This window comes from Lissotriton helveticus, chromosome 12 (genome assembly GCF_964261635.1).
Source record: "Lissotriton helveticus chromosome 12, aLisHel1.1, whole genome shotgun sequence".
Classification (NCBI taxonomy): Eukaryota; Metazoa; Chordata; class Amphibia; order Caudata; family Salamandridae; genus Lissotriton; species Lissotriton helveticus.
In genome coordinates this window covers 378552258-378568777 of record NC_136073.1, presented here as the reverse complement: position 1 = coordinate 378568777, position 16520 = coordinate 378552258, and the positions used below count along the sequence as shown (strand labels likewise).

Below are 16520 nucleotides of genomic sequence, written 5' to 3'. Positions count from 1 at the left end.
GGCTCAAAGCCATCGATGCCCTCAATGGCGTCCTCTCTCTAGCAGACTCGGTGAAATCTCTAGGGATCACCCTAGACCCAAAACTTGACATGAAGAAACACATCTCAAAATCTGCCAAAAGTGCCTTTCTCAACCTAAAATTACTTTACAAAATAAAACCCTTCCTCCCCCCCCAAGGACCTTCAGCAAGCCACCCAAGCATTAGTCCTCTCCAGAACAGACTACGGGATCGCAACCCTGACAGGGACAGCAAAATCCCACCTTGCCCCCTTGAAGACGACACTCAACGCAGCAGCGAGAATGGTCTCCGGAATTAAGACATTTGAGCACATCTCTCCAGCCCTTAAAGAACTCAGATGGCTCCCAGTGGAGTTGCGAGCCAATTTCAGAACAGCCTGCATCACCCACAAAGCCCTGCACACAGGCAAACCAGAATACCTGGCAGCCAAGCTCACCAGGGCAGGCCAGTCCAGGAACCTTAGGAGCTCCCACTCTCTACTGCTCATCCCCATGAAAACTCGCAAGCACAGAACCTTAGCCAAATCCTTTGCTGGTAACGCTCCGAAAATCTGGAACTCCATTCCTCCCCACATCAGAACAATACCCTCGTTCTCTAAATTCAAGAGACTACTCAAAGCCCTCTTCCTCGACCGTGCTCGAGGGAACTGACAGACCCCAGACCACCTCCATTGTCTCTCCAATTTTTTCTAAAACTTCGAGACGATCATCAAGGTCTCAACTCAAGATTCCACCTGGGACCAATCAGTTAGATGACCTATTCTGTACAGTTGAACATTTGCTAACTATTGTATACGATTTACATGTTGTGAAGCGCTCTGATACCTTCTGGTCTAGCTAGCGCTATACAAAACTACTAAATAAAATAATAAATATACTTTCAATGTACTTATGGATCTATATATTTATCACTTTCTTCTAATTTAGCATTTCCAATGCACAAGCCTATTTCTCAGCCTATACTTCGCTCAATATATCTTCTAGCCCAACCTTCTGACTCATCTCAAACTTCTTTCTACTACTCCTTCTAATGCACTACCCTATCTCTCATCCTATAGATCTATCAATATATCCTCTACATCCACTCTCTCATTTATCCCAAACCCCATACACCTACTACTATGATCGCCAAAATAACCTTTTCTAGACTCTCTCCTGCTCTACACCTCCTTGCATCATCTGACACCTCTTTTTACTACACTGATCCCCTAAAACAAACATTTCTAAACTCTCCCCTCTGACTCCTTCGCTCCAAAACTCCTTTTTACTCATCCAAAAGCCTCTTCCTACTGCTAAGACTTAAAAAAATCCTTCACTCTTTTATCCCTCCACTATCCTTTTTTAATCAAAATTAACAGACTAACATGTTCACTTCTCAAATTCCATATTCCATATTCAACTATACTAATATACTGCCCAAATAACTGAATAACATATCTACTACTCAAATTACTTCATATTTATACTATACTAATTTTCAACACTAATCCTTTATGGGTTCGGAGTGGAGTGCTACTCGCCAGAAAAGCGTTTCAACACCCATCAGGGGTAACAAGTGCTATATGAATGCAAATCTTTCTTCCCCTTTTATCCATCCGCTATCCTTCTCACTCCAAGTAACAGACTAATATCCACCACTGAAATTACTTCATATTTCACCATATTAATTCACCACTAATCCTTTATAGGCTCCCTGAATAGCAAGCGTCAACAAGCGAGCGATAAATAAATACAAACCTTTGTCCTACTCTATCCTTCTGCTATCATTCCAAATCCAAATAACTGACTAACCTATCCACCACTTAAAATGTACTTGCATGTTTCACTATACTAATTCAACACTAATCCTCTATGGGTCCCGGAGTAGCGTGCTACCCGCCGAAAAAGCGCTTCGACGCCGCGTCAGGGGTAGTAAGCGCTATATAAATGCAATTACAATACAATACAATATTGTTCATCAGGAGTTCAGAACTGTTATGTATAGGGAGGTCTGCTATCTTCGTATGCATTGTTTCCATGACCTGAAGGCACAAGAATTCACATCACAATTTTACTTTTGTTTTCTACCTGTAAGCTGGAGCAGCTATCCAGAAGAAGGTATCCTTGAATGTCATTTTCAGCCTCTCACTGATGAAGTGCTTTGAGGCATGGATGAATTGGAAAGGCTTGCTGCCCTGGGTGGGTATAACGGGGACATGCGGTTCAGGCAAACAGCTGATTATGGGCAGGCCAAAGTGATTGACAAACAGTGATCTTTTCTCATAAAGGTACAGTTGGACTGCAGACGGAGATAAAATGTTGCTCAATGGGTTTGTCCACAGTAGCCAGGAAGCAATGTTGTAACTATCCTCATAGCGTGCTGGCATGTCTTTTGTATCTTACATTGTTACCGGGTATCCAAATGTAGGTTTACCTACTCACACTACTATGTGACTCAAGCTACAGCTTGCTAATAAATACAAGAGTAGCAGGGGTTTTGACAATCCTCAAGATTCTTTAGTGAGTTCAATGCGTGCTGCTGACATCTGCTCTGATATACAGGTCACAAGTTCAAATGAAAGATAAACAAACTCAGACATTCATCCTTCGCGGACACTAAACAGAATTTCACTAAATTGGGTAATAGCAGTACCTCTCATTTACAGCATTTAAGAGACAACGAGACTGCTGTATGAAGTTCTAGATAAAAACAGTATTATTCTCTACATAGCACCTCATTAGCAATGTGGCCCAGTGGCTATTGGCTATGTAAGAGGTGGCAAGACTGATTTCAATTTGGTTATTCTTTTTTTTGCATTGGCGCAGTTGAGCTAAATAAAGTGGTGGAAAGTTGGTTGGATTCAATCGTCAGCAAATAGGAAAGTAAAGTCATAAGTATTGCAAACAAAATCTTGGCAGCATCTTTCTACTGTTGGCCACTATTCTAATTTTTCTTCTTCAAATATATGTTTTTGGGGGATCTGCAACAGAGATTCCTTGCGTTATACAACTACTGTCCTTTTTATTTCAGCTATTTATAGAGTAAAGGGGTGAAGCATCTGCAACTTTACTTTTCTTCCAGAAATAACAAAATGTATTCCTAATAGACACTCCTTAATAAAAATACTTTCCTCCCAAATGGGTTGACCTGAAATCTACATTCTTTTCCTCAATATGTACTAATGTGTTAAAACATTTTCACATTGTGATTGAGCTCTTTTACTACTGTTACTATTAACATTTTAAATTATTAATTTGCTCTTACCGCAGTCTTGATCATTACACTTAACTGTGGGGGAGAAGAAGGCAAAAAAATAAATCATTGATGAAGAAAATCCCTTATAAAGGTATTTGAAATGAGTTGTATTTTACATATACATGCAAAACAATTGGTGCACTGATACACCAATATATCGAAAAGATACCACCCTGAAATTATTTGGATAATCAGTAGTTAATGGACAGACTATCGTAATGTGTTAGTTTTGACTAATCACCATTAAAATGTCTTACTGAATTATAGGCAACCAATATAGTGATAAGGGGGCCAATATCAAGACCACCACTAAAAAGGGAAATTATTTTTATTTAGATCATTGTATGTACATTTATCTTGCGTGGACATTCAGAAAATTTGGCATGGATCTGCCCATCTTGCAGATACAGGAGACATTTCCGTTTCAATTTGTTTACATTTCTGGGTCAATCGCATCTTCAAATGGGTCAAATACGGTTGAACTTTCTTAGTCTTGAATAGCCAACACCTGAGACAAACAAATGGCCAAACATTCTATAAAAGCAGAACAGCAAACATTTGTTCCTCAAAGAAGGGAACAACGATGAACATGTAAAATTGGGAATGAGTGAATAGCTAACAGTCTGTTTTAAAACACACCTTTTATTTTCCCTTTCATGAGATGTTAATAAATATTTAGATTCTTGGTGCACTACTGAGAAAGGCTACCAATCATTGCCTCACATACATTTCAAAAAGAGATTCAATAAACTTCCAAGAATGTGTCCACAGCCTAAAGGTCGTATGGCCTTACCTTTAATATTTTATGGTGAACAAACACTATAGACACATTTTGATTCCAATATCATCGGTAGTTTTATTTATAAATACAAGATCTCTGTGTTTTTAACAATTTTACATTAAAGCAGGGAATTTAACCAGACTAACTGGACAGTATGCTTTGCATGAGTGATGCATACCTTCATCAGAGACCTTGTTTAATCAATAATCAAAACATTTCTATAAGGTGAGGATCCAAGACTGTTCAGAAATAATTGATTCAATAGGTTTCTTCCGAATTAATAACCACACACATTTCATATTAGCTCAGAAATCATAAACAATAATACACGCAGTTTTGGGAATATTATACTGATTTAAGCCAGTGAGTGACAAGTGGGTAGAAATTAAATACACAATTTACAAAACAGTAGAAGCTCTAATTCTCAAGACTCAAAGTGCATGTGTGGTCAACAGTTACTCACAACACAATGGATAAAATAGCAAGTGAACCCGGCAGTGCAATCTGATGATTTAAAGTTACCAAACTACAGCTCAAACAAAAACACTGTTAGATCAATTAAATCAAATTTAGAGAAGTGTAGGTCATTGTTGCAGGACTCTAATGCTATTGGTATCAACAAGTGATGTTATGTTATGTTAATAACAACCTATAGAGCGCGCGGACACCCGTAGGCTTCATGGCGCTAAGTCTGAGGGGAGTTGACAAAGGACCTAAGCCTAGGCTTGCTCAAACAGCCAAGTCTTCAGGGCTTTCCTGAAGACCATAAGATTATCGCAGCTCCTGAGTGTCAAGGGAAGAGAGTTCCAGAAACTGGGGGTTAGGTACGAGAAACAGCATCCTCCTTGCCGTTTCTGTTTGAATGAAGTAATTGTTACCAGCTGAAGATGGGCTGAGCGTAAGTTGCACGTGGGTTCGTATTTAGTGATCATGTCTTTAATGAATCTACGGTCATTGCCGTGCAGGGCCTTGAAGGCTAGACATCCCGTATTAAAGGCTGCCCGTTGGGCCATCGGTAGCCAGTGCAGTTTCATCAATCCCGGTCTGACTGACTGCCATTTAGGCTGTTTAAAAATTTGTCTTGCTGCCTGGTTCTGGACAATCTGTAATCGTTTTAATAGACTTGCTGGCAGGCCAAGGTAAATTGCGTTCGAGAAGTCGAGCCCCGAAAGTACCAGGGCTATCACCACCTGTATAAGAGCTGAATGTGTCAGCAGGTGGGTGATTTTCTTCATTTTCCGTAGTTGAAAAAAACTGGAAGAGATCACTGCTCCCACTTGCCCTTTGAGCGAAAGATCAGCATTAAGAATAACCCCTAGGCTTTTCACCGAGGGGGAAGGAATACGCGGAGACCCCAGGTCCGGCGGCCAATAGTGTGGGCCCCAGCTGATCTCGCTCTTCCCAGGCAACACTAGATCTGTCTTGCCTGGATTGAGCTTCAGGTGGTTCAGGTCCACCCAACGCTGGATATGGGACATGGTCGCCTGAAACTCAGCCGCGGCGTTTGAGGAGCCAAGTGGGATTATAAACTGAAGGTCATCCGCATAATTGAATATGGTGATCTTCCTATTTTTTAAAGAATGAATCAAGAGTCTAAGATATAAATTAAACAATAACGGTGATGGAGACGAGCCCTGGGGAACACTACAAGTGGAGGTGAGTTTAGGAGCCGTAAAAGTTCCAAGCCTGACTGATTGAGCCCGGTCGGCCAGGAAAGATTCTATCCATCTGAGTGCAGGACCTCGCAGGCCAGACTGCTCGACACGGTTCAGCAAGATGTTAGGATCGACCGTGTCGAAAGCGGCCGACAGATCTAGGAGCACCAGAGCCTGATGGTCACCCCTATCAGTGTTTGCTCTAAGGGTGTCCAGGACTGCAAGGATGACAGCCTCTGCGCCGGGCGGAAACCGGCTTGATTGGGTTCTAGATAATCAGAACATTTCTATGAAATTCGAGAGACACCTAGACACATGGGCCTCCAATATTTTGGCCATAAAGGGAAGAAGGGAGATGGGGCGGTAGTTAGAGGGGTTTGTGTCATCTGCCCCTGTTTTTTTTATAAGGGGATTGACCGTCGCGTTCTTAAAGGCGCTGGGAACCTTGCCTTGAGCAAGAGACTCATTATCTCTTAGTTCTATGAAATTCGAGAGACACCTAGACACATGGGCCTCCATTATTTTGGCCATAAAGGGAAGAAGGGAGATGAGGCGGTAGTTAGAGGGGTTTGTGGGGTCTGCCCCTGTTTTTTTTATAAGGGGAACGACCGTCGCGTTCTTAAAGGCGCTGGGAACCTTGCCTTGAGCAAGAGACTCATTAAGGAGAGGTAGTACTCTCTGAGGGAGTGTGGAGAATACCTCTTTTAAAACATGTGGTGGACAGCTTTCATTAGGAGACCCGGAGTTAACACGGTTCATTAACTCCACAAGTATTTTAGGGCAAATTGGCTGAAGGGCGTCTAGAGTGGAATGATTGTTAGAAATATCATCCTGTGGTTCCCAACTGGAAGAATTAGGGAGGCTGTCTTTAATGGAAGAGATTTTATCCATGAAAAAGTTGTTCAGGGAGTTGCACAGCTCTTGGGTAGGGGCCTGGGTGGGTGAAGTTCTCTCATCATTACATAAATCATTTACTATCCTAAAGATTTCTTTGGATTTGTTACGAGAGTTTAAAATTTTTGTAGAAAAATGGGCCGCTTTGGTCTTCAAAATGATTTTTTTATATTCTCTGCGAGCTGTAGAGAATTGCTCCTTGTCTTTAATGGGGTAGTTTAATCTCCATTTCCTCTCTTTTTGGAGCAGCGCAAGCTTTTGTTTTTTGAGGTCTAAGGTAAACCATTTGTGGGCGTCCGCGTGACGTGTGCGGGAGAATTTGACGGGTGGAACGTGAGTGTTGCTGGCCAATGATAACCACTCGGAGATCTTTCCTTCCATAAGATTGACATCTGGACAAAAAGTGGGTAGAGAGCTCGTCAAAGTATTGACAAGATACTCCGTATTTAGGATTTTCCATCTCCTAGTCACACCACCCTTCCGGGGCATGAACTTGATGTAGCCATTAATAATGGTAGTGAACTGGATCAGATGGTGGTCTGACCATATACATGGTACAATTGTGGGCGACGAGAGTCGGAGATTATGGGGCCAAACTTGGTCAAGAGTATGTCCCTTTTCGTGAGTCGGGGAGTATACATGCTGGGCCATATTCAGATTCAGAAGGAGCTCGGAGAGTTCGGCCGCATGAGGGCCACCCAAGACATCGTTAAACCAGTAGTTCAGTTTTCCAATTAGGAGAACCTTGGCATGGTTTACTACTAGGGCGGCCATCTGCTCCCCCAGGGCCATAGGAAAAGTGGGCATAGCTTGCGGGGGACGATAAATGAGTACTAGTGCCAGAGACCCCGTGTCTGTGTCAAGTTTGATGACTAAATTCTCGACCTCCGGAAGGGTAAGGGGTGCCAAGGCACTGAATTTATGATTTTTATGAATTATTGCTGCCAACCCACCACCCAGTTTTCCTGGTCGACGGTTGGCCGACAGAATGTAGTAGTCTGAGGGGAGTGCTGCTAAGATGTCGGGCAATGAATCCTGGGTTCACCATGTTTCAGTAATTAATAAAATATCAGGTTTATCAGTGGTGAGTAATACAAAAAATATCGAGTTGATGTTTTGCCAGAGAGCGTGTATTAAGGTAAATACAGCAGAGCACCATTTGCGTATTAGTGGTAGGGTTAATGAAGGCAGGGGAATGTAGGTTAGAAGCAGCAGGAGTGTGCTCTGATTGGAGTTTTGAGATACCGTTGGTGGAGATACGATGGTGTGTAATGGAATCCAGAGGAGGACAAGATTCTGCCGGTGGTCTTAATGATTTTAATTTTCTAGGTGATTTGGCCATAGTCCGTGGCCCCTGGGCCTGGCCGAGCGCGGCCAGGCGCGGCCGGGTGCAGACGGGCTTGCCTTTGGCGCGCCCGTTGCGCGCGTCCGCTGCGCGTTAGCCCCATGTTGATATTTATATGGATAGCTACTGGTGAAGCACTAGAGCGTCACCCTGCCACGATGGCCGCTCAGAGAGTGCTCACCAGGAAGTGGATGCAGCTGTACCTCCCTCCACACAAACAGCACGAGATTGCTGCGGTGGACCGGGGAGTGCCAACAATAGAACAGGAGAACAAGCAGGTAAAATGCAAATAAATTCAGAGCAGTTTTAAAAGTTAAAAAACAATGAGCATTTAATTTTCAGTGCGGAGCTAACGCGAGGTAATCTTATCTCGCTATCCTATGCGCGTCGCTTCCAAACTGAGTTTAAATCTCCTGCTACTGGTGACGCACTAGAGCGTCACCCTGCCACGATGGCCGATCAGAGAGTGCTCACCAGGAAGTGGATGCAGCTGTACCTCCCGCCACACAAACAGCATGAGATTGCTGCGGTGGACCGGGGAGTGCCAACAAAAGAACAGGAGAACAAGCAGGTAAAATGCAAATAAATTCAGAGCAGTTTTAAAAGTTAAAAAACAATGAGCATTTAATTTTCAGTGCGGAGCTAGCGCGAGGTAATCTGATCTTGCTATCCTCCTGATCATGAAAAGGAACTCATTCGGAAATCTGGTTTTGTTGAATCCAATAGATATCTGTGCATTATCATGCTTGCCTGGCGCCGAGAGAAGATAGAGCTCCTGGGCTTGTTCTGTTGGCTTACAGACGCAACCGAGATAAAGGTTTAAAAAGGAAATCGGCAAGAAGTGGGGTCAACAGCTTTACTTGGTAGTTTAGGTAACATCTATGCAGGTGTTTGCGGAAAAGTGATGGGATTAAGACGTCATCTTAAGTGTGCAAACAAACAAAGGTGGGTATGTTCTTATGAAGAAAAAGCTAAGTTTGAGCACCATCTTGCAGTGTAGTGAACGGAACAGCACAAAAATAAAAAAATGCTAGTGAATGTAAAAGGCTATCTCCACATAAAACGCCTTGTCAGACCCGACTTGGTTGAATTAGTAATAAAGTAACAAGCATTAGAAATGAATCGGGCTCGGATGTATTTGAGTTTGAGCTAATGGCATTGTGCATGTGGTGTGTAGTGGAATTATGTGGGTTGGATTGTAATTTTAGCAATGGTGGCATGCTGTGCTTTAGATGAATATGTTTAAAAGTAAAGTGTACCATACTGCGATTGCTAAAATAGTTAATTGTGGATGCGTTAACAATTGATGCGTGCACTGATGGCTGGTGGTGTGTGCTTGGTGGAAGAGTGCACTCGCGGCTGGAGGTGTGTGTGCCTGGTGGAAGGGTGTACTGACGGCTGGTGGGTGTGTGCTTTGGTAAAAGCGTGCACAGATGGCTGATGGTGTGTGTGTTTGGTGAAAGCGTGCACTGACGGTTGCTGGTGAGTGCGCCTTGTAAAAGGATGCACTGACGGCTGGCTGGTGTTGTACGCCTGATGATGTTTGTGCTTGGTGAAAGAGTGCATTGATGGCTGGTGGTGTTTGGCCCTGGTGAAAGCGTGCACTGACGGCTGGTGTTGTGTTGTTGTGTGTGTGGTTGTGTTTGTAGTGATGAGTGTGTGGTGGTGAGTCTGTGGGGATGAGTCCGTGGGGGTGAGTCTGTGGGGGTGAGTGTGTGGTAGTGAGTGTGTTGTGGTGAATGGTAATGAGTGTGTGGTGGTGAGAGACTGGTGTGTGTGTGGTGTGTGTGTGTGGTATGTGTGTGTCGTGTATGTGTGTGTGGTGTGTATATGGTGTGTGTGTGGTGTGTGTGGTGTATGTGTGTGTATGGTGTGTGTGTGGTCTTATGTGTGTGGTGTTATGTATGTGTGTGGTGGACTTACTTTGAGTGTTTGTTTCCTGCACACTCACACACTGCCCCTACACATTCACACACTGCTCACACTGCACACTCACACTGTTCACCCTGCATAGTCACACACTGTTCATCCTGCACACTCATCTTGCACACTCACACAATGTGCACCCTGCACACTTACACACTGTTCACCCTGCACACTCACACACTGCAGTCACTGTCACTCTGCAGTCACTGTTACTCTGCAGTCACACTCACTCTGCACTCACTGTCACTCTGCACTCACTCTGCACTCACTGTCTCTGCACTCACTCTTCACTCACTGTCACTCTGCACTCACTCTGCACTCACTGTCACTCTGCACTCACTGTCACTCTGTACTCACTGTCACTCTGCACTCACTCTGCACTCACTGTCACTCTGCAGTCACTCTGCACTCACTCTGCAGTCACTCTGCACTCAGTGTCTCTGCACTCACTCTGTACTCACTGTCACTCTGCACTCACTCTGCACTCACTGTCACTCTGCACTCACTCTTCACTCACTGTCACTGCACTCACTCTGAACTCACTGTCACTCTGCACTCACTCTGCACTCACTGTCACTCTGCACTCACTCTGCACTCACTGTCTCTGCACTCACTCTGCACTCACTGTCACTATGCACTCACTCTGCACTCACTGTCACTCTGCACTCACTCTGAACTCACTGTCACTCTGCACTCACTCTGAACTCACTGTCACTCTGCACTCACTCTGCACTCACTGTCTCTGCACACACGCTGCACTCACTGTCACTCTGCACTCACTCTGCACTCACTGTCACTCTGCACTCACTCTTCACTCACTGTCACTGCACTCACTCTGCACTCACTGTCACTCTGCACTCTCTCTGAACTCACTGTCACTCTGCACTCACTCTGCACTCACTGTCTCTGCACGCACTCTGCACTCACTGTCACTCTGCACTCACTGTCACTCTGCACTCACTCTGCACTCACTGTCACTCTGCACTCACTCTGCACTCACTGTCACTCTGCACTCACTCTGCACTCACTGTCACTCTGCACTCACTCTGCACTCACTGTCTCTGCACACACGCTGCACTCACTGTCACTCTGCACTCACTCTGCACTCACTGTCACTCTGCACTCTCTCTGAACTCACTGTCACTCTGCACTCACTCTGCACTCACTGTCTCTGCACGCACTCTGCACTCACTGTCACTCTGCACTCACTCTGCACTCACTGTCACTCTGCACTCACTCTGCACTCACTGTCACTCTGCACTCACTCTGCACTCACTCTGCACTCTGCACTCACACTGCACTCACTGTCACTCTGCACTCACTCTGCACTCACTGTCACTCTGCACTCATCCCTTGCGCTGTTGTTATCGACTCTGCAGCCACGGGAGACCTTCCTCGCAGCTCCAGCAACCTCCGCGGTCAGGCAGCGAAAATATCCCGTCAACTGCCTTCCACAAAGCAGCGATTTCGCTGTGTCACGCATTGCAGATTGCCCTGCATGTGTTCGTCAAAATGAAAACATGCCTGCGACGTCTTCCATAAACCCTCTCGTCAAACAATTTCTTCCCTGGCGCAGCCAACAACAGTATGCATTAAAACCAAATAACAAGCGGCAAGGCTTTATTGAAGTCTCAGGGTACTTTGCCAGGAGGCGGAGGGCTGGAAACAGCCTTATGCAGTGACTGGCCTTGAAGCTACAGGAAACTTCTCGCTTTTTCACTTTTTTTTTTTTAAAGGTTTTACACTTTCCTTTGATGCGGACGCTTTCTTACACTGTGGCATGGAGTCATCGTGCTCAGCTCTCGGCCTCGCGCGCGCGCCACTGCAGGCATATGTTTTCAATTATCTCCGCCGTGATCGCGGCACCCTGACAGCTCCTAATTAAAATTAATGGACTGCCGTGCGCGAAACCGCACACAAAATGCAGGAAGTGCAAAACGAAAATTACACATGGCCTATTGAGATAAGGCTACTAGAAAGAAGGCACCGCAAGGACCAATCACCATGCAGATGGTAAAATAAAGCACTGCAAAAGCTCGCGCACAGAGGAATTTTTCCAGCACGAGTCTGAATGCCGTAAGAATAGGAGCTCGCAGCTCCGCCCCACTTCTAACGAAGTGGTGCCGTCGCCGAGCCCTAAAAAGGGACTTGACCTTCCTCACCCCTATAAAATAAATAGAACTTATATGTATTAGAACGTATATGTTTTAGAGCGTATATGTATATATTTCAGGTGTCGTTGCTTTGTGGGTGACAATTTGGTGAGAGTTGTAACTCAGCAGCATTTTTGCTCTCAGTTATTTTCAGTGCTTTAAATGTGCAGGCACTCTCTGGAACTGAATACTGGCTGCACTTCATTATTTTAAAAGAGAGAGTACCTACACCCCTTGAATAACCCCACCGTGGCCATTTTTTCCTCGTTTTCAAGCAAGTTTATTTCTACTCATACCCAAAGACGCTAGAGTCCCCGCAAATCCCACAGATTCCGGCAGCTGGCAGGCACTTCACCTCAAATTACCTTGGCCTTCTTTCAAGGGCACTTCCTCACACGCCCACTTCCCCAGAGCGTTCTGCTTCTTCCCTTGTAGCTCTGATGTTCATCCACACCATATGTGTTGTTTTATGTCTACCTTTTTAATATAGATATTCTAGCCTTTCATCGATTAGTCTTTTATCTATACCTCCTTGCGTCTTCCAAAGCAAAAAAGCCAACCAACATGTCCCACGTAATCGGAAATAAAGCGCAGGTCCTTATAAAATGCGCAGCACAAGCAGCGCTGCCCCTTGGTGCCCAAGTGACACCTAATCCTACGGTGCTCATTTCATCAACCATGAAATAATAAATGACGGAGCCGGCCCTAGTTCATCGTAACCATCCTTGTGTCACACAGATTTTGGCAACAGGTGCTAACCTGTAAATTCGGATTTTCAGGATATTCAGAAAAGACACATTTATATAAATCTAATATAAATGGAAGTCATCCACAGAATCAGTGGGTATCTTAAAACATCGGCATGGACTGGCCCTCCTGGACCTAAGTTGGACACCAATACGCGAAAACTACTGCGGTAGGTTTACAGAGTAGCAGGTAAAGAATAAATACCATAGCAACGGAGGGAAGGAGTGGGTAGGTGGCGTCTCTCTCTCGGCTAACGTGTGGCATCGCGGGGTTGTACTAATTAGTAATATTTAACAAAAGTGGCTTCTGTGCATCCCTTTTACCACCTACGACACAATTAGGTCACAATTATTATAATAAATAAATAAACTCCAGATTCAAATGTGCCTGTCTTTTTCTGTCACACTTGCGGTTCCCATCTTTCCCTGCCTCAATATTTAAGGTTGGTTTGCATTTGTTCATGTTCTCTCCTACTTTGCTCTGTTGTTCTCTGTCTGTTCCTTCATCCCTCCGTTTCCCTTAACAACAGTTTCTGCCTCCATGACCTTCGCTCTGTTTTGGCCTTTGTTTCACCTTTGCCTTTTGTGATTTATTTCTGCCGTTTTTAGTTTATTTTGGGTGCCGTTTCTTCTTTCTGTTAAATTCCTTCTATCTCTTTTTTCTTTTGCGATGTGGTAATTTAGGAGGAGAATTAGTCTTTATTTCCTATTTCTCTTTCCTCTGCCAATACTTCTGTCTTTTCCTTACTCGTTATTACGTTTTTAAATCTTTACTTCTCATCTTACTCTATTTATTCTTTTTCTTGCTCAGTTTTTTCCTGTGCCTTTTTATGTTTTGCCCTTTTTCTTTAATATATTTTCTTTCTTTCTATTAATTTAATTCCTACTGTACGCATGTCCTATGCTCCTGTTAATGTTATTACTATTGCTTCAATTTTTATTTTCTACGTTTTTATGTCTTTTGTCTCTTTATTGCTATTTCCATCTTTCTTTCTCTGTTTTACCGGTTGTTGATCTACCTCCGACCACGTGCAACGCTTATTTTGGCATCGTGTTTTTCCTTTTTTTACACCTTTCTCCCACTTCTATTACCTTAAGTCCTCTCTTTTCCTCAAAATTTAGCATCTAATCACTTTCCTCTTTCTGCGGCACACATGCCGTGTTTTCTTTACTTCCATGTGCCGTGCTGTTCTTCTCATATTGACCCGGCCCTCTTCTCTCTCTGTTTTCCGTCCGTCCTCTCACCTCACCCAGAGCAGTGCAGACTGCACGAATATTCTCTGTTTTGCCAGAACCCCCTGAAGCGCCTCCTTTAATTTCCCGCGCTCCTCGTATAGCTCAGTGGCAGCGTGCGCCTGCTGCAGTCGCGTGTGGCAGGTTGTGAGTGCTGCCTGATAGCTTCACTTCGCCGGTTTGAATGAAAGCGGGACTGGCTCAGCATTTCATCCTTTTGATGTGGATAAAAGGAGAATCCTTTTGGTGGGAATACCAACAACGGGCAGTAAAGCGCCATAAGCACCGCGCAGTGTCCTCTACATCAGTTTTTGAAAAATATTATATTTACTCCTGAGTCCAGGCTCACCACACTCCGACCCAAATACACAAGACATTGACAATGTAAGCACCGAGTTTAGGCAGTAATCCAAATATTGAAAATATTAAATGTGGTACCGCTGCAAATGGTGACTATTGTCATATCGTTTTTATATGTCATTGGCTAGCACTTGCAAGTACTAACATGACTTAGTAGAGCGCTTCAACGCAGCTTCCTGTAAGCGCTATACACAAGAAATGAATTGCGCATCATGCTACATAACTGGCGGAATTACTTCAAATAAAGACGCAAAAGAGTCCCCTTTTATACACTTCTATTAAACACGAACCTTAAGGACCAGAAAAGGCCTTTGCAGGAACACGTTTCACTTCAAATTAAATATATTTAAAAACTGTGAGAAAACGAGGTCTGTGGTGCGGAAGCAAAGCGATGAAGCGTTATTATGGGGGTAAAAAAATATATATGTACTCAAACCTGGAAGAACGTGTGTGTGAAATACGTACGTAAAAATCAACTCAAGGTGATGGTAAATAACACACGCCGCAATCTACATAGGTGTTCTTGTTTATTGCGAAAATCTCTGTTAAACTCTAACATATTGAAGGGAGGAGAAAACAGCAACGGAAATCACTCCTCGCAGAGAAGAGGCAAATGTTCGTGCAACCCTAGAAATATCTTTTCAGAAATCTTGAAAGCCTGCGCACTTTTATTTTAGAAGACACGCGGATTGGCGAGGCAAGGGTGCTTGTCTTAGCTTGAAGAATCTGCGAGGTATCTTAAAAAGTACTGTGACTGGCCTTGAAGCAACAGGAAACTTCTTGCTTTTTCACTTTTTTTTTTAAAGGTTTTACACTTTCCTTTGATGCGGACGCTTTCCTACACTGTGGCATGGAGTCATCGTGCTCAGCTCTCGGCCTCGCGCGCGCGCGCCACTGCAGGCATATGCTTTCAATTATCTCCGCCGTGAACGCGGCACGCTGACAGCTCCTAATTAAAATTAATGGACTGCCGTGCGCGAAACCGCACAGAAAATGCCAAAAATGGCGGACGAAAATTACATATAGCCTATCGCGTCAAGGCTACTAAAAAGACAGCACAGCGAAGACGAATCACTATGCAGATGCCATAAAAAAAGCTCGCGCACTAAGGAATGTTTCTGGCCCGAGCCCTAAAGAAACTTTTTTTTTTTTTCTTTAACAATAGGAGCTCGGAGCTCCGGCCCACTTCGTGGTGACGTAGGCCGAGCCCTAAAAAGGAACATTGGTTCAAATTAAAACACCATGCATTTAAGTAAGACAAACGAGGATGCACCAAGAATAAATAAATCAATGATATGGAGATATAATTCACATAACAGACAGTATTACAAAAACAATCTATTTTAATTCAGTCATTTATGCAAACTGTTTGGGAACTGTCCAATTGTTTTATCTGGTATGGTCCTCTCTGGAAAATACATTTCTGATTGTCTTTGTTAGGTAGATTGATGATTCGCACAATAATGTGCACTTCAATTGGCTAATGCTGTGGCCAGATCCTAGGGCCATATGTATCAAGGAACCAATTTGCGATTCTGTAATAGCGATTTTTAAGAAATCGCTATTTCAGAATCGCAAAATGGTATGTATCAAGAACAACGAAATTTTTTCGCGATTTCTTGATATTCCTTAATTGCGAATTCGCAATTTGCGAATTCGCAATTAAGGAATATTTTCCCATTCATTTCTATGGCCCAGGAGGCCCATAGGAAGGAATGGGTATTCTTTCTCAATTTGCGATTCGCAATTTGCTAATCGCAAATTGAGAATTATTTCAAGAGTGCAGGGGTGTCCAAGGGACACCCTGTTGCACCCCTGAAATAAGCATGGGTGCACATGTGGTGCACATACATGCCCTAAGGGCATGTATGTGCGTCACATGGCACTTTGAAAAATGCTGAAATGTGCCTTTTTCAAGGAAATCGCAACTTACCACCAACTAGAAGTTGGTGGTAATTTGCGATTCCTTAAGGGCATTTTGGATTTTTTTTTTGCTTAATACATTGCATTTAAGGAATTGCAAAATTTGCGATACCTTAAATGATATCGCACAATAAGGAATGGCAAATTTTGTGATTCCTTATTTTGCACCCAAATTCTTTCATACATACCATTTTGCGAAAATGAGTTCGCAAACGCCGAAATTCTGCGAATTTTGGCGTTTGCGAACCCAT

At 43.7% G+C, this 16520-nt stretch overlaps 1 protein-coding gene across 1 annotated transcript in view; it reads right to left on the bottom strand.

Moving 5' to 3' along the window:
• LOC144798394 (cysteine-rich venom protein tigrin-like) overlaps positions 1 to 16520 on the bottom strand; it is a 396128-nt gene that overhangs the window by 110339 nt on the left and 269269 nt on the right. The window contains exon 6 of the mRNA XM_078669247.1: positions 3263 to 3286. Within this exon, the coding sequence (XP_078525373.1) occupies positions 3263 to 3286 (24 nt within the window). The remainder of the gene's footprint in view (positions 1 to 3262; positions 3287 to 16520) is intronic.